Source organism: Sapajus apella, unplaced genomic scaffold, assembly GCF_009761245.1.
Source record: "Sapajus apella isolate SASKATOON/1434 unplaced genomic scaffold, GSC_monkey_1.0 scaffold11, whole genome shotgun sequence".
In the NCBI taxonomy this organism is placed as follows: Eukaryota; Metazoa; Chordata; class Mammalia; order Primates; family Cebidae; genus Sapajus; species Sapajus apella.
The window spans coordinates 7,893,530-7,919,374 of record NW_022436951.1 but is presented as its reverse complement, the minus strand read 5'-3'; the positions used below and the strand labels follow the sequence as shown (position 1 = coordinate 7,919,374).

The window sequence follows — 25,845 nt, the reverse complement described above, 5'->3', positions numbered from 1 at the left end:
GTTCATTTCTTTTTACTCTTTTTTCTCTAATCTTGCCTTCTCATTTTATTTCATTGAGTTGATCTTCCATCTCTGATATCCTTTCTTCTGCTTGGTTAATTCGGCTATTGAAACTTGGGTATGCTTTGCAAAGTTCTTGTGTTGTGTTTTTCAGCTCCATCAATTCATTTATATTCTTCTCTGAGCTGTTTATTCTCTTAGCATTCATCAAACCTTTTTTCAAGCTTCTTGATTTCTTTGCATTGGGTTAGAACACGTTCTTTTAGCTCGGAGAAGTTTGTTATTACCCAGTTTCTGAAGCATGCTTTTGTAAGTTCTTCAGACTCATTCTTCATCCAGTTTTGTTCCCTTGCTGGTGAGGAGTTGTGATCCCTTGGAGGAAGAGGGGCGTTCTGGTTTTGGGTGTTTTCATCCTTTTTGTGCTGGTTTCTTCCCATCTTTGTGGATTTCTCTACCTGTGGTCTTTGTAGTTGTTGACTTTCATATGGGGTCTCTGAGTGGACGTCCTTTTGTTAATGATGAAGTTATTTCTTTCTGATTTTTAGTTTCCCTCTAACAGTTAGGTCCCTCTGCTGTAGGACTGCTGGAGATCCACTCCAGACCCTGCTTGCCTGGGGATCATCTGCAATGGCTGCAGAATAGTAAGTGTTGCTGCCAGTTTCTTCTTCTGTTATCTTTGTCCCAGAAGGATACTTGCCAGATGTCAGCCTGAGCTCTCCTTTATGAGGTGTGTTTTAGGATATACGGGGGTTGGGGAGCTGCTTCAGGAGACAGTGTGTTCCTTATAGGAGCTCTAATGCTGAGCTGTGAGCTTCATTGTTCCATTAAGAGCTGCTGGGCAGGTACATTTAAGCCTGCTGCGGTGGAACTCATAACCACCTTTTTTTCCCAGTTCCTCTGTTCTGGGAAGGTGGGGCTTTATTTATAAGTTCCTGACATGCTGCTGCCTTTTTTCAGGGATGCCGTGCCCAGCAAGGAGGTAGCTTACTCACAGTCTGCCAGCAGAGGTGTTGCTGAGCTTCCATGGGCTCTGCCCAGATGCTATGTGAACTTCCTTGCAATTTTGTTTATAGAGGTATAGTTAGAACCGCCTCGGTAAGGGCAGTCTGCCTCAGTAATGGCAGACTGTCTCTGTAATGGCAGACTGCCTCAGTAATGGCGGATTGCCTTGGTAATGGCAGACTGCTTCGGTAATGGCGGACTGCCTCAGTAATGGCCAATACCCTTCCCCCCACAGAGCTGTGTTTTCTGTGAAACTCTCAATCTAGAGCATTTCAGATTGCTGGTCTTTTTGGGGGTGGGACCCACTGAGCCAGATCACCTGGCTCCCTGTTTCAGTCCCCTTTTTTTCAGTTGAATGGGTGACTCTGTCTCCCAGGCGTTCCAGGTGCTAGTTGAAACAGTGCCCATATTTGTGTGTGTTTTTATGCGGAGACCCGCTGTGCTGGCTGAAACAGCCATGCTGGAGACTCATGGTGCTTTTCTGCCTGGGAATCACCTGGTCTGTGGGCAGTAAAAATTCATTTGGAAATGTGGTGATCACTCACCCTCTGTGTTCTTCTCACTGGGAACTGCACTCCAGAGCTGTTCCTGTTCAGTTATGTTGGATCATCCAACTGTGATTTTTTAAAAAAATATTGAAAGAGCTCTTTCATACTTGAAAAGGTTGGAAAAACATTTGTCTAGAGCAGTGGTATCCAAACTCAAGAGGCAGCTCCTTTATCACTAAAAGAAACTTGAGCAAACAATTAGTCTTTATACATGTATTTTAAATAGATTGTGTACAACAGTATCGATGTTATGTAATTTTATAAGTAGTAATAAAAATAGAAAAAGGCTTCAGATAAAAAAAAATAGAGACGTTTTGATTTCCTCCCCACACTCTTATGGCATCTTGCATACCTGGAAGAGTTCATGCACTCCACTTTGGAGATCAGAGTGGATTCTGGGAAGGTGAAAGAAGTGATTTTCCCCTTTAGGGCTTAAAATATAATAAATTGTTTTAAATTAAGATCCTCGTTTAGTTTGCTTAAGCATCATTAGGCTCAGCTTTTCCATCAGAAGGCCCACAGTATGGGGCCTAGTCGTCGCAAAGCAAGGAACTGTATGATTGATTAGCTGCTGAGCTGACAGGGAAAGTATTCCTCCCGGGAATTGCACAACCAGCATGGGATACTTTGGCAGGGAGGACGCAGGCTTGCAAAGCCTCAGGGACTGCCTCAGAACAGCTTTCTTGAGTGGTAGTTATTTTATTTGCCATTCACAAACCCAGAAGGAGTGTCTGCCGATTTGGGGTGGTTTTCAGTAGCTCCTCTAGTTTCACCTTTCTTCTTTCTAAGAACTGTCTGAATTTGGTTTTCACAGCCATTAATGACACACTCCCAACGGCCCACCTACTTGTGGACAATGACCTGTTTGATCAAAACAGTCTCTCAATTTTCGACTTGATTTTCTTGGTCTAAGGTGGCAATCTCAGCTTCCAGTATCTGAAGCAGAGTTTTCTGTGAGCTAAGTAGTGAGGCTGCCTTCTTCCTCAAGACCTGTGAAGACTCCCTGTTACCTCACAGATCAAATTCAACCTCCTTATCTTAGCATCTGCTATGGTCCGAGCATGTCCACTCCAAAGTTCAGGTGCTGCCAATGTGATAGCATCAAGAGGTGGGGCCTTTCAGAGGTGATTAGGCTGTGAGGGCTCCTCCTTCATTAATGGGATTAAGGCCCTTACAAAAGCGGCTTTTTGTGGTGTATGGTCCTTATTCTCTTCCACTTTTCATCATATGTAGGACACAGCAAGAGGTCCCTCGCAAGAAGCTGGTGTCTTCCTCTTACACTTTTCAGCCTCCAAAACTGTGAGAAATTTCTGTTCTTTATAAATTACTTGGTCTCAGGTGTTCTGTTATAACAGCACATACAAATTAAGACATCATCCAAGACTTTTTACATATTCAGTGCATAGCTTATATGTTTTTCAGTTCAGAGTTTCCCTTCAATCATCTTTTTTCCTTCCCTAACAATTCCATATCCACCCAACTTCATCCCCCAGTGTAGCACACACACATATGCACACTTGCTTTTTCTGTCTTCATGGCCTCAAGCTATTTAATCCAAGTGGAAAACCTCCTTGTATCAGTCAAAACTCCTATCCATTCTTGAAAAACAAGATGAGTCCTACTTCTTCTTTAAAGATTTCACTATGTGTTTCAAGTGTGGTCCTCATACGACCTTGCATTATTACCAAGATTAATTCTTACAAATGAGAATCCTTGGTTACCACCTGAAACATGGTTGCTTGTTGTAAATGTGTATTCTTGGTTCTTACCCCAGAACTTGTGAGCTGTGACTACTGGAAGTGTGGTACAGGAATCTGCATTTTAACAGGGGGCTTATAATGCACAGTGCAATTTGAAGGTCACTCTTAACTTAGTACACAGCCCTCTCTTTCACCAAAGTCCATTTTTCTCTTCAGCTGAGACCTATAGAAGTGATATTTCTGAGTGTTCTGCAGAGACTTCTTGACTCTGGATCACCTTTATTTATTTTTATTTTTGCAGTTTTTAATGAAAGGTGTATTAAGGGGTACTTACCCCCTGCATCTTCTCAAATGTTTCTTTCTTATATCTACCATTTTTCATTCCTGCTAAGTAAGATTTGGCTTTCCACTCAAGCATCCTTTTTTCTTTTCCAGTTTTAGCCTAGTGATAAATGCCTTGGTGGGGTCAATGCCCACATGGATAGTTGTGCCATTAGCCTTTTCCCGCTGCGCCCTGTCAGTATTGATGCCATATTTCTTCTGGTAAATGTGGATAACTGTGCCAGTTTGCTGACCTTTATAGTGTCCTTGCACCATCTGAAGAATTTGAGAAGGTGCACTTGAAATTGTTTTTATGGTTCTTGCTTTGGTCAGAAGTCACAAAAGGATTGAACTTCATTCCGACCACTGCTGCTTAGACGATGGCTGCAAAAGGGAAAAGGAACCTGGGTAACCTTTAGAGCTTTCCCGGGGAAGTCCTTGTTCCCTTTCATTGCTGTAACTCATTCAGGAGGTCCTTAGAACACAGTTCTAGGTTCCTGGACCCCACCGAGGGGCCCAGGATTAAAATTAGAGATTCTTGGACCCCACTTCTAGAGATTCCCCCCACTCAGGAGGTCTTGGGTGGGGCCCAGGAATCTAGAACTTAGTTCTAAGGACCCAAGAACTTGTTCCCTTTCATTGCTGTAACTCATTCAGGAGGTGCACTTAGAACACATGAGGGCTGTAGGTATCAAAGACAAACTTTTAAATGTATCCTTATTGCCATTGACTTGCACCTATTGAGTGAAACTAGGCTTCAGGAGCCAAAGGCAGCTTGCTGAGCAGGACTGGGGCAGGGGGTATGAAGTGAGGATTTGGGGCATGGTGGCCCACTTGGCAGGGGTGAATATGTTTACCAGTCCCTAGGTGCCTACATAGAGAGGACTGAAAGTGAACCCTACCCGTTGTTTTCAGTCTTCCCAGGTCTACCTCTGTTGACTGGCCAAGTAGCAGCTCATTTAAGTGCCCAGGAATACCAGCCTTTAGTTAGAAAACAAGGGGAAAAAGAAATGAGATGTGGCTGGAAAGGGGGCTGCCCCTTCACCCTTCATGCAATGCATATTTGAGGGGAACCTGGTGCGAAATCATTAGATGACCTGCCTCTGGCTTAGGGTTTTGTATGTAGCAGAGAAGCTCCCTCACCGCAGTCTATCAAAACTCAGCCCTTGACACAAGGGTTTGTATTTTTTAATCTAAAAAATCAAACAACAAAAAAATGAAAAGGAAAAGGAAAGAAAACAAGGGGAAAAACCCCACCAGTTCTGTCTAGCTGGGGTCTGGCCTTGCCTTTGTCTTCTTAGTTTGGGACCTCACTGCATTTAGCAATTGCATTCTTTTTATGGGTGTTTTATGACCAATTAGTATCACCAGATTCATCTTAGATTGGAAAAAAAAATCCCCAGATGGAAGTAATTGCATTCATAAGCCCTTGTATTTATAGAATGCCTTTTCTGAAAGCTCAACGCATAGCACTCTATGGCATAACCTCCTTCGTTCCTGGACTATCTCCATGTGTTTGGTAAGGGCAGCTTCTGTAATTATTATTGTTGTTCAACAATTGGAGGATGGAGAAGCTTTGTGGGTTGAAAAGGTCACATGGCATTAGTGGCAGAATCAGGAATAGGATACTTACCTTCAATTCCTGTCTCTATCTTGAGTTCCAAACTGAGGTCTGAAAGTTAATGTTGAGAGGACTGAATAAGAACCACTTGTGGTACAGATTAAAATCAGAGATTCCTGGACCCCACTTCTCTAGAGATTCCCCACTCAGTAGGTCTTGGGTGGGGCCCGGGAATCTATATTCTTTACAAGCATTTCAGATAATTCTGATTCACAGTCAAATTTAGGAACCAATACTATAGACCATATGACAACCGCACTGCCCATTTTACCCCCTCCCAGGAATGTTTTTGACTGAAGCATGCCTTTTTAATGTCTGTCTTCTTGCTACCTACCCTTTAACTCCCCTAGGCCTCCCAGTTCAGGCCAAAAAACATGCTGCATCCGCTAAGAATACACTGTTGACCTGGAAGGCAAATACGACCTCAGATAAGGAGAAAGAGGAAATCCTGGAAGCTCTGGTTATGCTGTACTACACTCTAGGGGTGGCCTGGCTCCTGCAGAACCGATATCCTTCCCTTCCCAGTTGAATTTAGTGTTTGGGGCCACAGGCCACACATGCCAGATGGGTCATTTCATACAGTAGGGTGGGAGATGGAACCAAGGCCTCATAGATCTATTCCAACATCCAGGCCCTCCACAACCCTCTCTTCTCCATCTTAAAGGGTGTGTATTCTCTTCCTGTGTCTGTTCATATAAGCTCTGTATTGAGCCATGGAAGGGGTTCCATTAGCGACACATCACCTAGCCAGTCGAAGATTTTCTGAGTCTGTTCTGCTCTTCATTCAGCACCCAAGAAAATCAGTATTAGCAGTGAGGATGAGGCTGTGGTGGTGGTGTAGGGATGAAGAGAATGGATGGTAATTTAAAGCACAGTTTGGCAAAGTAGGTCACACATTTTAATCCCCTGGGGAGCTTTAAGAATTTCTGCTATCTGTTCCTACCCCAAAGATTTTGACTGAGTAGCTCTGAGGCACATCTGTTCATTGAAATTTTTTAGAGCCCTCCAGTGATTATAATGCGTAGCCCAAAACCACTGATTAAGCTGACTCTTGATTATTTTAGTTTTTTGAAATGCACTTGGGGATACTGCCCATGAGGCTGGAGGCCAAGCAAAATAGACAAAACAAGTAGTTCTCTAAATCCCCAGAGGGGGACTGTTATAGGTGCCCTTCCTCAGAACTTGGGATTTTGACAACCTTTCGTACCATCTCCACTGGAAAGATATTAAGGGCATTTGATGCTCACAAATCATCATGAGCACTCTTTGAGCCCATGTGTCCCCAGTCTCCTCTCCACATATCCCCCTCTCTACTTTTTTTGGTCCTAATGCTAAACTTGTAAAATCTGATATGTGGCCTTCTTCTGTAATACCCTTAGCAGGGGACTATTGAAAATGTGGAAAATAGAAGAATGTTTGGGAATTAAGGGGGTTTTTGCTTTTCTGCTATTTGCTTCTGGCCAAAACCCCGCTTTGCTTGGACTTTCTAAATGACCCAGAAAGTTCCTTTCAGCATAATTAGTTCCTCTCTTTTGCCATTCACAGGAATTGGCTTGGGAAGAATGAATAGCTATTGTCACGCAGTAGATGCCTCTAAAGGAAATCGAGTGTAATTTACAGTTTCCGTTCATTCCTGCAAACACTCCCTACCTACTCCAGTCTTGGATTCAGGCAACCACCACAGGAAACCCAAGCCCCTGTTCCTTTTCTAAAGCATTCTTCCTTCCTAACAACATAATACATGGAAAATAGAGAACATAGTTAAATACCCATTTTTAATATTGCTTCATTTTTCCAAGAGCCCCTTTTGTTTCCTTATCACGCGCTCCTGTGCAGTGGCAGTTTGTTTGAGTGCTTGGCATTTTCCTTGACTATTTCACTGGCAGAGAAGCCTATTTCAACCTGCAGAAGGCAAAGAGAAACATGAAGGAGCTGAAAGAATTATATAAAGGAGGTATTTGTGAATCAGAAGTCTCTGAGAAAGACCTAACACTTGCTTTGGGCAGGTAAGATCTGGGCTTGGAGAAGCTGAGACTTTTATGAATGAGTCCTGGAATTGCGTGATATAAGGGAGAAAAATATTTAGAGCAAAAAAACCCCAGAAACTCAAATAATAATAAAAGAGGCTCATATTTACCAAACACATACACTGTGTTTTTTGTGTACTGTCCCATTTAATCCTCACAACAGCCACTGAGGTAGTTGGTACGATTATTATTTTATTGAAGGGGGGTCACGGCAACTGAAGCCGAGGTTAAATGAATTGTCCAAGACAGCATAGCTTGTAAATGTTGGATCCATGATCTGGACTCATTAACTCTTAGTCTTCCTTATACGTGCCTCTCAAACTTACTCTAAGATTATGTTTTTCTCTGAATTGCCACCTATTTTTTCACTACATGTGACATTTTAGATGAAGGAACACGTAATGAAGACAATTAACTGGAAGCTGTGAAAGCTACACACAGCATGTACATTTTAAAGGAAAGTTCTGTTCCATATGAAAACAAAGTTCATGGAATTTGTTCAAGCCAGAACAAGATTTAACTGTCTTGCTGTTGAGTTAGGGATCCTCTGAGAATCAGAATATTTAGAAATGAATGTGGGCCCATCAGATTATTAGAAGAAAAAGAATAAAGAGTTTACTGTTCCCTAGATTTTTCAAATATCTCTACATCCTTGAAAGCAATCTGTTTCCAAAACTGTAAGCACTTGGCATGGTACTGTATATGACTGAATGGTAAGTAAATGAAATACATGCGTCATGTCTGCCTTCTCTAAACAACCATGAATCTGGAAGTCAAATGGGAAATGGGGAGATCCTGGAATGTCCAGAACTAAATCAAACTATGACTTAAGTCCATAGGGCCATAAATTAGAGTCTGGTGAATGTCTACTCCTGTCACATAGGGCCTAAAGTTTCTTCTGCCTTATGTGAAAGATAGCCTTATTCCTTTTTCAGAAAAGCTCTGGTGCTCATTTGATTCATCCATTCTCCAGTATTTATTGAGTACCTTTTTTATGCATATCCTGTTCTAAGTGTTGGAGTGCCTGCTAAGTATAACTACATACTAGACACTGTTCTAAGTGCTTTACATAATTTATTTCACTCAGTCGTCACCACAGCCGATAAGGATATGTATTTCTATTATTTTCATTTAGATAGCTTTTCACTCTGTCACTCAGGCTGGAGTGCAGGGTGCAATCAGAACTCACTGAAACCTTGAACTCCTGGATTCAACCGCCTCAGTAGCAGAGACTATAGGCAGACACCACCACACCTGACTCACACATATATTTTTAATTCAACTTAGGAATACAAAGATTGGAGTGAGGAAGAAGGAATATTGATTATATATCTGCTATATGTTAGGTGATTTTACACTTAATATTCTTCACAGCAGCCTTGCAATATAGATATACTCAATTGCTTTATTTAGAAGGAAATGTAGGCTTGTAGAGTGTGATAAAGCTAATAACTACTAGAACCAGCTTTGAACTATCCATGCTCTCATTTTGCCTTGCTGCCTCTGGAAAAATAAACCTCCAAGAGATACTGTTTTATCCTCATTTAAAAAAATTATATTTCCAACTTTGTTGTGGAAAATTTGAAAATACAGACAGGTATGAAGAATAAAAAAGCTAATTGTGATTCCACCACACAGACATAACTGCTATGAACATTTTGGACAGATATATATGGATATCGATAACTATATCTTTATGTGGATCACATTTGAAGTACAGTTTTATATCTTTTTCCTTTTAGCATATTTTAATATCTCCCCATATCTGTCTAAAAAGAAAACATGACTTTTAATGTCTCTGAAGTATTTTATTGTATGATATACTATAATTTATGGAATATTTACATTTTTTTTTCTATCCCCTCTCATTTTTAGCTAAGGAGGAATAGGCCAAATTAAATTAAACAAAACAAAGCAAAAACTTTATTTGGCCTGAAAGAAAGGGAACCCGAGGTAATAAAATTTTATTTTGATTTTAGAAAGTCTATGTTTATGGGTAAATTATCCCATCTTGTGAATTCCTGGAAGCCATTTTTTCCATTTGCTTTTTTAAAAAATTAGACAATAATACAACATAGTAGTGGGTTTAATGAGTGGTCATCAGTGGAATCTGATGGATAAAATGCAGGATAATTGGAGTTTATTTCAGCAAGGCTGGAGTTTTGAGCCAGCTACAAAGATGATGGGCTTGTGAAGGCCAAATTCTTTAATTCTTGGAATCATTTCCTTTTGTGTCTGCAAAGTAAGCGGCCTCTTGGTGGCTTTCTACTTTAATCCCTTTTCTTGCAGAGCCTCCTTGGCCATCCACCGGCTGAACCTAGCTCTGGCATACTTTGAAAAGGCAATTGGCGATGTGATTGCTGCCAAGAGTGATAGGACATCAGATCTGATCAGCCTGTACGAGGAAACTGCTCAGATTGAGCAGCTGAGGAAGAACCACAACCAGGCCATCCAGTACTTGCAGCAGGTCGGTGGGTTGGCCGGAGCCCAGGCTAGATCGCCTTGTTTGGCCCCAGGCCTGGTTCTCAGGGGCAGGGAAGCATGGACTTCTCAGAAGAACAAGGGGTATAATTGATTCTATTTTAACCCTCACTTTCCTCCGGATCCACCTAAGAGACCTTGATCAAACTTTAAATGACCAGGGCAGAGAACACTGACTCAGGTGGGTGAAAGTACTATGTCATTTGATATGCAGACAGCGCTTCCCCGTCCCAGGTACCCATTATCATCTCTGTTGGTGCCAGGAAAAGAAGCAAAGTGTGAATCTCCTCCAAGGAAAGAAGACAGAGGGGCAGCCAAATTTTAATCTTCAGCAAAAACAAAGGACCTTTTAAATGAAAATCATGGTATTGTAGGGTAATGCTGTCATGTATACTTTAAACCAGTCTAGTTGATTATATTTCCAAACCTAAGGTTAAACTAGCAAAAGGGTGTTTCACTTGGAGGTAACTAACTAGGCAAATGCCCAGGGGAAAACAAAATAAAACATAGGAAGGAATGTTGAGTCTACCATATGGTAACAGTTTAGAGTACTTTTATGTATCATGTACTTGAAGCTGCTAAATTCACTTTTTCTCTCTTCCAAAGGAGAATGCTGCCTGTGGCTTCAAGTATCTCCCACAGTGACAAACCCATCAAAATACTGGATATCCTGTATCATAGAAAAGGTGCAATGCAATCTAATAGTATACATGAAAACACATTCTGAAGAAAAGGCATTGCAAACAATCTGACAATCCACAATTATAAACATCACACAGTGGAGAGATGTCAGAGAATGCTACTCTGAAGGCAGGGAGTCCACTGCTTACAGAGAAAGCCAGTCTGGTTTTTGTGTTCCAGACTTTCTTAAAGCAGTGGTCAGATCAGAATGAATAAAACAATGAATATCAGTGTTTCCCAAAAGATAAGAGCTAAAATTCATGGAATGCTTTTTCTAAGTGCCCTAGAGGATATATTGATTCATTTAATCTGTACAATAGCTCTATAAAGTAGATACCATTATTGTTTTATCTCATTTTAAGGATGACCCCAGAAGCACAAAGAGTTATATAACTAACTCAGCTGACATTGTATAGCTAACAAATAGTAAAGCAGGGATTTGAACTCCAAATTTGACTCTACAGCCTGTACTTACAACAACTCTGCTCTGTGTCTTGGCTCCAAAGTCTTCTGTGATAATCCCTTCAGCTCTTTGAAACACCTCACAGTATTTGGCCTGTGAAATATTAAGCACATGTGTTTTTTTTTGTTGCTGGTGGATGTGGACTTAAATGTTTCTTTCTCTTTTCTAAGTGTTACTCCTTCCATTTTAGCACAAATAATATAAAATATAACACTTTTTTAGTGCTTACTATATGCTGGGTGGTTTTCTAACCACTTTACATATATTAATTTATTTAATGTTTACAACAACTTTTTGTAGCAAATACGATTCTCATTATCCATGATTTAAATTTCCAAGACTGGCTTCAAGACTGGAGTTCAGTCCAGTGAGACTGAGCTAAGGTTATGACTTTATTTTGGTATGAAATCTTATAAAAATAATACTAGCTAACATTTATTGAGGACTTACCATGTGATGGGTACCATGCCCTGTGGTTTGCATATACCATCTCACTTAATCTTTCCCAAACCCTAATCAGTGGCAATTATATATTCCTTCTACAAATGAAAGTGAAATTACTTTCTCAAGACTCAGAGCTAGGAAGTGGCAGAGCTGGGACTCAAGCTCACTTCTCATCTGAATCTACAATGAACACTGTCATTGGGTTACTTACCTTGTCATGACTTTCTTTATTCCAGGCTCATTCTATCTGTGTTTCTTTGTTCACTGAAGTCAGCCCCAAAACTGCAGAAACGAGTGTGTTACTGGCCAAAGCTTATGCCATGTCTGGAGAGGCCCAGCACAGGGGTAGGTAAAAGAGATAGCCTTGAAGTTATCATTTTTCAGTCACATGAGGAAAGTACATTGGCATATAGTCTGAGATTCTAATCATCTATTTATTCCTGTAATGGAAAGATTAGGTTGGTCACAGTCTCATGCAAAATAAATTACACATTAATTTAGACCTGATACTATATCTTCACATTTGTTGGGATGTCAGAAACAAATAAATCATCTGATTTCTATATCCTTTATTTATTTTGAATCTCAAAAGATTCGCCTTCCTAACTAGTAGAATTCACACACTATGAATGTGGCCTGTGCAGTATTAGCTGATGAGAAAATTCAGTGATAAATGGCTCCCTGTCCCCTCCTCCACTTTCAGTCTCCTTGACTCTTTTACTCTGGCTTACAAGAGAGAATGTTTGTTAGAAGAATTTTCTTGACCCATGTTCAATAGTTAGATACTACGGGTTCCAGAGAAAACCAACTGATTAATTTATGCTTCAACAATAGTTCTTTGTCTGGCAAGGTCATCTTTTTGAAAGTGGGTGGCTTTGGGAGAGACACAAATGAACCAGCAAGGGAGGACAATGTATCATTCTCTGCTGGCTTGATCAGATTAATGGACACTGATGGATTCAATGGCCTGTCAGGAGGAATTTAGGCTCCATGAATAATGTAACTTGATCATTTTTAAAAATGCCTATTTTCTCTGCTTATAAATGTAACCTTTTTGTGTATGTTATTTTCCAGTTAGAGAGAAGGATAGAATTATAGAGAAAGCTTTGCATCCTACTTTTTTCAATGCTTGTATTCCCCATGTCATTAAATAAACATTTTTTTTCAATTTGCAGAAGTTTTGATCTTTTAATTACTTTCTTAAACATAAATATCCATTGAAGAGTTCCTGATTCTTTGTTTTTCAGCTAATCATTTTTCTCCTTTTAAGATTTCCTCGTCTATATTCACAGTATATATCTCCATGTATACTTGAGCTTTTTAAAAGTAGTCTTGTGGTCATAAGAAATTTAATCTGTGAATATATACAAATTTTAGCTTTTTTTAAAAAAATGTTTATGTTTATAGAGTTGAGAGATTTCAAGGCCACCTTATTCTTTTCTTATATACTAATTTTTAATTTTAAAAATAAAGAGTTTTTTATTACCTCATTCACTAAATTAAATTCCAGATGGATTAACATTTTATGCATCAAAACAAAAAATGTAAATTAACTAGAAGAAAATATAGTACTGGAATAAAAATGCTAAAATATTTTTAAAAATTGGAGGAAAGAACTTTTCTAAGCACACAAAGACATACCATAAAAGAATAGTTTGATAGATTTAATTACAAAAATGTCTAACATTTTTATTTGTCACAAAGTACCATAATTAAAATTAAAAACAATGTAGTCAAGATGAACAGATAACCTGGATAGACCCATAACTATTTCTTTTTAATGAATTTGTAGTTAATCTTTTAAGAAAGAAATCTCCAGGCCCAGATGATTTCACCAGGGAATTCTATTTAACATCTAAAGAAGGAATAATACCAATTCTGCATAATCTCTCTCAGAAAATAGAAGAGGAGAACACTTTCTAATTTTATGGGGCCAGCATGACCTGATATCAAAACTCTGCAAAAACATTACAAGAAAAAAAAAAAGACAGCTACAGATCAAGACCTTTCATGTACATAGTTTAAAAAAGCAACAAAATATATAGCAATGTATAAACAACATACCATGGTCAAATGATGTCCAGCGTGTTTAGGGTGGTGTGATCACAGACAGCGATCAAGTGAAGTTTTTTTTGAGGATGTTACACCGGTTTAATATTCAAATCTCAGTCAGTGTACCTCTACCATATTAACAGTCCAGTCATAGAAAGCACATGATTTTGTCAGTGGTTGCAGAAAAAGCATCTGACAGTATTTAACATCCATTCATGATGGAAGGGAACTTCGTTAATCTGATAAAAGGCATATGCAAAAACCCTACAACAATTTCATGCTTAGTGGTGGCTATTTTACCCCATAAGATCAAGAACAAGGTAAGAATGTTCACTCTCACTACTCCTATTCAGCATAGTACTAGAAGAAGTCCAGCAAATGCAAGAAAGCAAGAAAAATATGATGGTCCCTATTTGCTGTCAAAATGATTGTCTCTGAAGAAAATGCCAAATAATCTACAAAAATCCTAGTACTAATATGTTTAAGTTTAACCAGACCACAGGATACAAGATCAATGCACAAAACTTAAATTGTATTCCTACATAGTAGCAATGAACAACTGGAAACAAAAATTTAAAAAAAATCACAGTAGCCCCATCCCTGCACATGAAATATTTAGGTATAAATTTATCAAAATATGTACAGTATTTGTGTGCTGAAAACTACAAAACTAAATTAAAGATTACCTAAATAAATAGACATGCTATGTATGGATTGGAAGACAATATAGTAAAGATATCAGTCTTCCAAGATTGATCTGTGGATTTAACATAATTACAGTCAAAATCCCAACAGAAGCATTTGTAAAAATAGACAATATGACTCTAAAATTTGTATGGAAAAGCAAAGAAATTGGGATAGCTAAAATGGTTTTGGGAAAGCATACAGTTGGAGGAATCATAATACCTGATTTTAAGATTTACTATGAAGCACTAATCAAGAGAATGTGATATATTGTGAAAGGACAGACACAGAGATCAGAGTCATCAGAAAACAATGGAGTACAGAAATAGACCCGTATAATTATGACCAATTAATTTTTGATAAATGTGCAAAAGTAATTCAGTATGGAAAGGATAGTCTTTACAAGAAATGATATTGGAATAACTGGATACCACATGCAAAAAAAAAAAAAATTGAACTCTTATGCCATACACAAACATTAATAATGGATCATTGGCCTAAATGTAAGAGCTAACATTTACATTTACATAGAAAAAAATAGGTTTTAAAAAAGTATCAAGCCCTGGATAAAAAATAAATACAGAGGCCAAGGTGAGAAGATCACTTGAAGCCAGGAATTTACACCAGCTTGGGCAACATAGTGAGAGCCCGTCTCTACAAAGGAAAAAAAAAAAAAATAGCTGAGTGTGGTAGCACGTACCTATAGTCCTAGCTACTCAGGAGGCTGAGATGGGAGGATTGCTTGAGCCATGGGTTTGAGTCTGCAATGAGCTATGAGTGTGCCACTGCACTATAACCTGGACAATACAGTAAGACCCTGTCTCTAAAAATAATAAATAAGGCCAAAATTCATATGGAAAAAGTTTCAATCATACTAGTAATTAAAAAGTAAAAGCAAAGTTACTCTGTCTACCAAATTGTCAAAATTTAAAATATGATAACATCAGAATTGATAAGAACATTTGATAAAAACTCTGGAGAGCAATTTGGCAGGATGTCACACATCTTAAAATGATATGTATCTTTAAAAATGCAAGATTAAAATTTCACTCAACCTATGTGAACATTTTTAAAATTTAAAAATATATAGCAGTTGGCAAATTATGAGTAAATGGGTCTGTTTATTCATAAGTAGTAAGAGTGAGTGTAAATTGATATGAAATTTGGAGACTAAATTGATAATATCTAGTAAATTTTTTTTTATTATTTAATATAAAGTCGGGGTTTCACCATATTGGTCAGGCTGGTCTTGAACTCCCAACCTCAGGTGATCCGCCTGCCTTGGCCTCTGAAGTGCTTGGATTATAGGCATGAGCCACCACGCCTGGCCATGTCTAGTAAAATTTAAAAGGAAACATGAATAAAGATGCTCACTGTATCACTGTAATTGTAAAAAATAACCTAAATATGTAACGATAAGTAAAAGGAAAATTTGATGTATTCGTATGTAGTGAATACTATGTGGAAGTTTGTAGTTGTTAAAAGGACTGGACTAGATCTGTAGATATCAAGGTTAATTTTTAAAAAGTATTAAGGAAAAACTAAGTGGCATTTTTAGGGCACAAAAAATAATACTATTGTTTATAGTTACATTGGGTAAACATTAAACTACAAAGTAAGATTTCATCAAAATGTAAAAATGTAAAGAGAAACTATGGCATTGTGAAGAGGTCTGTGAATCATATTCACACATACGTACAGTCACACAAACTGAATCAAATGGTCGTAAACAACTATTTGATAGTGCTGGAAGCAGATAAAGAGAATAAATTGAAAAGCATTTATTTTGAAAAAACTGCTACAGCTTTGAGTAAAGAGAAAATCGGTGGCCCTCCTGCCTAGGGCTGCTTCCATCCACTACCCCAGGTCAATCCATGAGAATTGCAATTTTATTGGCATGGGATACACAAGAGAACTGGCAGCTTTGCTGGCATTGGAGAAAGACTTAATTTGATGAAAGGAATAAAATCCCACAGGTTTATCAGATAAAGGGGGCAAACTCTGAAGGGAATACAAAGAGGAAAGCCTGTATGTTGACTCTAGCCTGAAGTTGCTGTTCTGGTTGGTGTGAGTGGCATCAGAAATTTTAACGGGGAGACCACAAAAGGGCTAAATGAGGTCTCCACACATCCCTGGATATCCACAAAACTACATACATGTGCAGGGGGATATTTGAGAGCCTAATAAAGAGTCACAACCAAAGAAGACAAAATTTGCAAGAGTTTGGAATATATTTTCGCCTACATACAGATCAATTGACAGGATGGGCAACATATAGCCTGAAGGTAGTTAAGTATAATTTCTGCCCAAATCAGTGGGTCAACATTAAGCTATGCAGACATAGGAGTGAACCCCAGGAATGCAGATTAAAAATAATAAGCACTAAAATCTGAGCAAAAACTTCTGGTTTCTGGTCTGGTATATAAGAAGTTTGGAAGTCATCACTGCATCCAAACAACAAGTAAAAAGCAAAATGAAAAATTAACTCCTCTTAGATCTGTCATAGAGAACTGAGGTCACACAGCAAACCAGTGCCCCACAAATTGGAGAGACAGCAAATAAAGGAATCACAGTGTACCAAAGTAGAAATCTGTCTCCACAGGAACCAGTACCATAGACATGCCTTAAAGAAATGTTAAAAGCAGTTCTTCAGAGAGAAGGAAAATTGTATAGAAACTCATATATACATAAGGAAAGGAAGCGCACTAGAGAATAAATGTGATCATAAAATAAAAAACTCATTTTTTCTATTCTTTTTTTTTTGAGACAGAGTCTCCCTCTGTTGCCCAGGCTGGAATGCAGTGCGTGATCTCAGCTCACTGCAATCTCCACCTCCCTGGTTCAAGCAATTCCCCTGCCTCAGCCTCCTGAGTAGCTGAGATTACAGGTACACACCACCATGACTGGCTAATTTTTTTTTTTGTATTTTTAGTAGAGATGAGGTTTCACTATGTTGGCCTGACTGGTCTCAAACTCATGACCTCAGGCAATCCACCCACCATAGCCTCCCAAAGTACTGTGATTACAGGTGTGAGCCACCTCGCCCAGCCATCCTATTCTTAATCTAACAAATAACAGTTTGTTCAAAATCATAGCAACAGTGTATTCAATTATGTATTTTCATGTAAATGAATGTCAACCATGATTAGGAGCAGAAGGTGAGGATTAGGATTATTTTGTATTCTAAGGTACTATATGGTGTTATTTGTAAGTGAACTTGGAATAATTGTGTATTGAAAACTCCAGGGCAATCACTAAAAAGAGTAAAAAAAAAAAAAAAAAGTAACTGACATGCTAAAAAGAGAAACTGAAATATGAAATGCTCTATTTAACCACAAAAGGAGCTGGGTGCAGTGACTTGTGCCTGTAACTCTAGCTACTCAGGAGGCAGAGGTGGGAGGACTGCTTGGGCTCAGGAGTTCAAGGCTGCAGCGAGTTATGATCACACCATTGCACTCCAGTGTAGGAGAAGAATGAAATCTTGTCTATTAAAAAAAAGAAAAAATTTAAAAAGTAAAACCACAAAAGGCAGAAAAAGAGTGAAAGACAAAAATAGGAACAAAGAAAAAGGACAATAAATAGAAAAGCAACAATGCAGTAAATGTTAATCCAACTATATTAACAAAAATTTTAAACATCAGTGGTCTAAATCAATTTAAAGAACGATTTCAGAGCAGATCAAAAAACAAGGCCCAACTATATGTTATCTACCATAAATCCACTTTAAATATAAAGACACACATAGCTTAAAAGGAAATGGATGGAGACAGATATACTACACTAACATTAATCAGAAGAATGAAAGAGTACCTATATTAGTTTCAGCCAAAGCAAACTTATTGCAAGGAAAGTTATCAGGTATAAAGAGGGGTATTACATAATGATAAAGGGGTCAGTTCTCCAAGAAGGCATACAATCCTTAATGTGTATGTGCCTAACAAAAGTTTCAACATATTTGAGGCAAAAACTGATGGAACTGTGAGAAGAAATAGATGAATTCACTATAATAGTTGTACTCGTTAACACCCCTTGTATTAGGGTTCTCTAGAAGGAAAGAATTAATAGGATATATATATATATATATATATATATATATATATATATATATATATAAAGTGGAGTTTATTAAAGAGTACTAACCTCACGTGATCACAAAGTCTCACAATAGGCAGTCTGCAAGCAGAGGTGCAAGGAAGCCAGTCTGTGTCCCAAAGTTAAAGAACTTGAAGTCTGATGTTCTAGGGCAGGAAGATGTAGGCTGGGAGGCTAAGCCAGTCTAGTCTTTCCACATTCTGCCTGCTTTTATCCTAGCCATGGTGGCAGCTGATTAGATTGTACTCACTCAGATTAAGGGTGGGGCTGCCTTTCCCAGCCCACTGACTCTATTGTTAATCTCCTTTGGCAACACCCTCACAGCCACAACCAACAAAGATCAATACTTTGCATCCTTCAATCCAATCAAGACACTCAATATTAACCATCACACCTTTGTATCAGAAATGGACAGATACATAGGCAGAAAATCAGTAAGGACATAAAAGAACTCAACTTCACCATCAATTAACTTGATATAATTGACATGTATTGACTACTCCATCCAAACAATAGCATAATGCACATTCATCTCAAGCTCACATGGAACATTCACCATGAAGACCACATTCTGGGTCATAGAACACACCCTGACAAATTTAAAAGAATAGAAAATACACAATGTCTGCTCTCAGACAACAATGGAATTAAACTACAAATCAACAACAGAAACATACCTGGAAAAATCCCAAAATAATTGGAGATTAAACTACACATATCTAAATGTGTGGGTTAAAGAAGAAATCTCAAGAGAAACTTTAAAATATTTTGAATTAACATTTTTTGAAAATGAAAACAATGTAAAAATTTGTGGGATGCAGCAAAAGTAGTACTTAGAGGGATATTTATAGCATTAAATCTGTATATTAGAAAAAGATCTAAAATCAGTAATCTAAATTTCTACCTTAGGAAGCTAGAAAAAGAAGAGCAAGTTAATTCCAAAGTAAGAAGAAAAGAAATAATAAAAATTATAGTAGATATGAATGAAATTGAAAACAGGAAGTCAATGAAGAAAACAAAACCAAAAGTCGATTCTTTGAATAGATCAATGAAATTGATAAACCTAAGGAAAAAAGGCAGGACACAAATTCCTATTATGTGAAATGAAACAGGTGACATCACTATAGATTCAATGGACATATGAAAAGGACAATAAAGGAATACTATGAAAAACTCTAGGCTCACAAATTCAATAACCTAGATGAAATAGGTCAATCTCTCATGAAAGACACAATTTGCCAAAACTCACATAAGAAAAACTAAACCATTTGAATAGACCTATTTCTTTTAAAGAAATTGAATCAATAATAACAATCTCCTGTGGTTTCACTAGTGAATACTACAAAACATATAACAATTTCTTGACAATCTCTTCCAAAAGATAGAAGCAGAATAACTATTTTTAACTCAATCTATGAAGCCAACATTACCCTAATTCCAAAATTAGACAAAGACTTTACAAGAAAACTACAGATCAATATCTCTCATGAACATAGAGGTAAAAATCCTTAACAAAACATTAGCAAGTTCAATCCATCAATATATAAAAAGAATTATACACCACAGCCAATTGGAATTGATCCCAGATATGCAAGGCCAGTCCAGCATTTGAAAATCAATCAATGCATCACACCAATAGGCTAAAGAAGAAAAATCACATGATCATATCAATAGATGCAGAAAGAGCATTTGGGTGAATCTAACACTGATTTATGATAAAAACTCTCAGCAAACTGGGAATATAGGGGGATTTCCTCAACCTGATAAGTCACATCTACAAAAAACCTGCAGCTAACACCATTCTTCTTCTTTTTTTTTTTTTTTTTTTTTTTTTTGAGATGGAGTCTCGCTCTGTCCCCAGGCTGGAGTGCAGTGGCACCATCTTGGCTCACTGTAACCTCTGCCTCCTAGATTCAAGTGATTCTCCTGCCTCAGCCTCCTGAGTAGCTGGGATTACAGGCACCTGCCACTGTGCCTGGCTAATTTTTGTATTTTTAGTAGAGATGGGGTTTTACCATGTTGACCAGGCTGATCTCAAACTCCTGACCTCAGGTTATCCTCCCACCTTGGCCTCCCAAAGTGCTGGGATTGCAGGTGTGAGCCACTGTGCCTGGCCAACACCATAATTCTTAATGATGAAAAACTAGAAGCTTTCCTATTAAGACTGGGAACAAGGCAGTTTCCGCTCACTGTTCCTTTTCACCATCATCACCATCATAATGGAAGACCTAGCTAGTGCAATAAGATAAGAAAAGGAAATAAAAACTATACTATAGGCCGGGTGCAGTGGCTGATGCCCAAAATCCCAGCACTTTGAGAGGCCAAGACAGGTAGATCACGAGGTCAGAAGATCAACCATTCTGGCCAACATAGTGAAAACCCATATCTACCAAAAATACAAAAATTAGCCAAGTGTGGTGGTGTGCACCTGCAGTCCCAGCTACTTAGGAGGCTGAGGCAGGAGAATCACTTGAACCTTGAACCTGGGAGGTGGAGGTGGCAGTGAGGCAAGATCATGCCGCTGCACTCCAGCCTGGGGAAAGAGTGAGACTCTGTCTCAAAAAATAAAACAACAACAACAAAAATATACTATAATATTTGTGAAGGAAGAAATAGAACTTTTTATTTGCAGATGACATTATTGTCTGATTAGAAAATTTGAAAGAATCAATGAAAAAACTGGAATTAATAAGTGATTTTAGAAAAGATTCAGGATACTAATATTCAGAAGTCAATACTTTCCTATATACCAGCAACGAAATAAGTAAAATTTAAAATTTCAAAAAATACCATTTACATTAGCACTCCAAGAAATGAAATAATTAGGTATAAATCTAGCAAAATATTTATGAAATATATGTGAGAAAAACTACAAGACTCTGATACAAGAAATCAAAGAACTAGCCAGGTATTGTGGTGTGTTCCTGTAGTCCTAGCTACTGGGAGGCTGAGGTAGGAAGTTGCTTGAGCTCAGGAGTTTGAGACCAGCCTGGGCAACATAGTGAAACCTCATCTAAAAAAAAAAAAAAAGAAAACAAGAGAAATCAAAGAATTAAACTAAGATCTCTTCATTTAATATCTATTCCATGTTCATGAATAAAAAGATTCAATAGTCAAGATGTCAGTTCTTCCAACTTGATTTATAGATTCAACTCAATTCCAATAATCTCAGCAAGTTATTTCTTGGATATTGGCAAACTGATTCTGAAGATCACATGAGAGGCCAGAATAACCAACAACAGTGAAGGAGAACAAAGTTGGAGGACTGACACTACCCAACTTCAAGACTTACTTTAAAAAAGCCACAGAAATCAAGACAGTATAGATAAGAAATCATCTTACCCTAGTCAGAGCGGCTATTAAGAAAAAGACAAAAAATAAATAACAGATGTTGGTGAGGTTGCAGAGAAAAGGGAACTCTCATACAGTGTTGGTGGGAATGGAAATTAACCTCTATGGAAAACAATACGGAGATTTCTCAAAGTACTAAAAATAGAACTACCATTTGATCCAGGAATCCCACTATTAGGCATCTACCCAAAGAAAAGAAATGTATATATCAAAAAGATACCTGCACTTGTATGTTTATCATGGCACTATTCACAATAGCAAAGATATAGAATCAATCTAAGTATTCATCAATGGATGATTGGATAAAGAAAATTTGGTATATATACGCAATAGAATACTATTCAGTCATAAAAAGGAATGAAATCATGCCTTTTACAGCAAAATGGATAGAACTGAAAGTCATTATCTTAAGTGAAGCAAGCCAGACACAGAAAGTCAAGTATCAAGGTTCTCACCCATAAATGGGTGCTAAAAAATGTGTGCACATGGACTTAGTGCAGTGATAGATAATGGAGACTCATAAGGGTGTGATGGGGGGTGGACGATGAGAAATTAATGGGTACAATGTACGTTGAGTGATGGATACCCTAAAAGCTGAACACAATTGCACTTGTATTCTGTAAGTTTACACACAAAGAAAATATGGTATTGGCAAAATTTTCCCATTGTTTCTATGTATTTTATAGATTGATATAACATAAACATATATTATGTTTGGAAAGACACTGCATTAAAATTAAACTTTCAAGCAATAACAAGTATATATTTAAAGTACTTATAAAATCACAACTTGGCCAGGCTTGGTGGCTCATGCCTGTAATCCCAGCACTTTGGGAGGCTGAGGCGGGCGGATCACATGAGGTCAGGAGTTTGAGACCAGCCTGACCAACATGAAGAAACCCTATCTCTACTAAAAATACCAAATTATCTAGGCGTGGTGGTGCATGTCTGTAGTCCCAGCTACTCAGGAGGCTGAGGCAGGAGAATTGCATGAACCTGGGAGGCAGAGGTTGGGGGGAGCTGAGATCATACCATTGCACTTCAGCCTGGGCAACAAGAGGGAAACTCCAGCTCAAAAAAAAAATCCCAACTTACTCCCTCCCACACCCCCCAAAAAACAGGAACCTCAGTAAACATTAATCCTTATCAGAGTTTAACTTAGCTAAAAATATATTCTTGCAGTATACCTGGGAGTTCAATATGGTAGTTATTTGTAGTATTAGCATGAGACTATTTAGACAGAAACTTTTTTTTTCCTACGAAAAATTCCATGCATTTCATAAGGAGAATAAAAATCACAACATTATCTGATGCCATTAAATCACATCTTAGACTTTTAAAGAGTCCTTCTGAGACCTGGAATGAGAACAAGCGTGGACTTTAAGCATGAAAATGTCAAGTGAGCCAAAGCTGATATTAGACACTTGTAAAGGTTAGCAGCTTGTCTTAAATAATTGTTTCCATTTTTCCAGATGCTGCTGAGATATATTTCATAAAAAGTATCAATGCATATGGAGCAACACTGGGCTCAGAGGATTTTGAAACCCTGAGCACCATTGCAGAATTTTGCAAATGGCTTGTCCAAAATGGCAAAAAACAGGTAAATATAATCAGTGCATAAACAGAATTGCTAATTTGTTTATTAGATCACAATAGCATTTTTGATCTTATAATTCAGATGCTGGAGATCAGATAAGTCCTAGATAAAACTAGGCAAGAACAACATTGTTTCATTACTTGTTAGCATTAAAGGATTTTTTTTTTTTGCAAATTGTTTTCATTCTTTTGATGAAACTGAGCAACTCTCTCCAACAAGGTTTAGTTTATACTCGAAAACTGCACAGTAGGCTCAAAATATTTTAGAGGGAATAGATATTGATGGCAAAAGAAAACTTGCAGCTGTATGTTTGCTTCTAACAATTCTCTATCAACTTTTTTTTTTTTTTGAGACAAGGTCTCTCTCTGTCACCCAGCCTGTTGTGCAGTGGGGCGATCTCGGCTCATTGCAACTACTGCCTCTTGGGTTCAAGAGATTTGCCGGCCTCAGCCTCCCGAGTAGCTGGGATTACAGGCATGCACCACCATGCCCAGCTAATTTTTGTATTTTTAGTAGAGATGGGATTTTGCCATGTTGGCCAGGCTGGCCTTGAACTCCTGACCTCAGGTTATTGGCCCATCCCAGCCTCCCACAGTGCTAGGATTACAGGCGTGAGCCACCATGCCTCACCAGCATTGCCTTTCTTGTTTGAAATGTTATAGCTATATTTTGTTGTGTAATGTTATGGTTCCCCTTCTGTAAAATGTTATTTTTAGTGATCTAAATAAAGCCTGTCTTGTTTGGAGAAAAAAATAAAATAAAACTAGGAATACTAGACAGGGCTTAGGTGGCTTAGAATATTAGTAAAAAAAAAAAAATTTTCTTGTATCTTGATACATGAGATCCTTCAAATCCAGGACATGTGTAATCTCTGGCTTTAAATTTAATATTTTAAGTCAAAATTGGCTTCCATCTTTGGATCTAGCTACCAGTTCTTTTCTTTTGCAGTACAGTAGTGGTTTTCTCTTGATCTTGAGCTTTTTATTAGCCACAATTTTGTTTTCACATTAAAAAACGTTATAGAAAATAATTGTTATTGCTGACCTTTTTACTTAGAAGTCCCAGGAGTCTAAGCTATCACTCAAAACCTTTTGACCTGAGCTTTATATATTCAGTGCAGCATGAACACAGTGAAGACTTTTGTTGTCATAAGATCCCACATGAATTTATCTGACCAAGCCAACTTTATAATTCCTCAGGCAAGTGAGAAATATGGATATATTTGGCATGGTCTTATTGGCCATGTAAAAACCAGTTTAAGAGTAGAGTTATAGGCACATTAGTAAAAATTTTTTTCCAGGAATGAAGAAAAGTTTGTTTTTTATATCATATCTAAACATTTTTATAAATGATGACATTTTCTTCATTTCAATTGTAATTGCCATTTGTAAATACAAAAATCTTATAAAGACTTGCAACCTGTTTTCTGTGGCCATGGTATTTTCTGTTGGTTCAGAACTTTTTCTTTTCTGAGATAGAATCACTCTGTCACCCAGACTGGAGTGCAGTGGCACCACCTCAGCTCACTGCAACCTCCTCCTCCCAGGTTCAAGCGTTTTTTGTGCCTCCGCCTCCTGGAATAGCTGGGATTACAGGCGCCTTCCACTACGCCTGGCTAATTTTTGTGTTTTTGGTAGAAACGGGTTTCACCATGTTGGTCAGGCTGGTCTTGGACTCCTGACCTCAAGTGATCTGCCCACTTTGGCCTCCCAAGTGCTAAGATTATAGGCGTGAGCCATCATGCTCCGCTGGTGCAGAAGATTAACATGAGATCCGATTGCCATGGGTTGATCTAATAATTAATTTTCTTTTCAAAGATGTGAAAATACTTTGCCGGAATGTTTATATTCTGGTGCAGTGAATACCATGACCTAGTTTGTGATAAACCACCAATATCACCACCAGTACCAATGCCTGATAATTTTCCACTTCTAACCAAGTACTTCCTAGTATACCAAGCTCCTGGACAAAGCCGCCAAAGGACCCGAGTGCCAGGTGGCTCCAAATCTAAACATAAGCAGGACTATGGACAGGTCAGCTTTACCGTTAAGAAGGAAGTGCCATAAGAGCAGGAATTTTTGTTTTGTTCATTGCAATGTCCTCAAAGCATGAAACAGTAACTGGCACATAGAAGGTGCCCAGTAACTTTTGAATGAAGCTGCTGAATTTTATAACACATTTCCCATATTTAAAAGTAGCTTGATCTCCCACTTCTAAGCTTCATGTGAGGCTGTAGCCCTGTCCTAGAAGACCATAACAGAAACTCGCAAGACTTGGGAATTGTTCCCATGGAATACACACACACACACACACACACACACACACACACACACACACACACACGTTTTGGTAAACAGTTTAATCTGCCATGGATAAAAAATAAAACCCATTCATCTGGAACCACCATCTTCCAATGATTCATTAAAATGACAAAACACGGTGGCTCACATCTGTAATCCCAGCACTTTGGGAGGGTAAGGCAGGAGGATTGCTCGACCAAAACACTGAGGGGTTTGAGACCAACCTGGGGAACATAGCGAGACCTTGTCTCTACCAAAAAATTAAAGAATTGGCCAGGTGCAGTGTTGCATCCCTGTGGTCCCAGCTACATGGGAGGCTGAGGCAGGAGAATTGTTTGAGCTTGGGAGGTTGAGTCTTCAGTGAGCTGTGATTGCACCCCTGCACTCCAGCTTGGGTGACAGAGACCCTGTCTCAAAAACAAACAAAATCAGAGAAAAGAGGAAAGGTACCTCTTATATGTTCTCTAGGGCTTTTAGAAAA

General features: G+C 38.2%; 1 protein-coding gene across 2 annotated transcripts in view; it reads left to right on the top strand.

The window, feature by feature from the left end:
- Positions 1 to 23,132, top strand: part of TTC23L (tetratricopeptide repeat domain 23 like) — a 46,432-nt gene extending 23,300 nt beyond the window's left edge. Inside the window, exons 5-9 of one of the 2 annotated variants that reach the window (XM_032278990.1) lie at positions 5,543 to 5,699; positions 7,073 to 7,198; positions 9,509 to 9,686; positions 11,525 to 11,633; positions 22,940 to 23,132. In XM_032278990.1, coding sequence (XP_032134881.1) covers positions 5,543 to 5,699; positions 7,073 to 7,198; positions 9,509 to 9,686; positions 11,525 to 11,633; positions 22,940 to 23,088 — 719 coding nt within the window. In that variant the 3' untranslated portion in view covers positions 23,089 to 23,132. Of the gene's footprint in view, positions 1 to 5,542; positions 5,700 to 7,072; positions 7,199 to 9,508; positions 9,687 to 11,524; positions 12,463 to 22,939 lie in introns of those variants that run through there. The other variant, XM_032278989.1, reaches the window with a different exon arrangement.
- Positions 23,133 to 25,845: the final 2,713 nt, after the last annotated feature.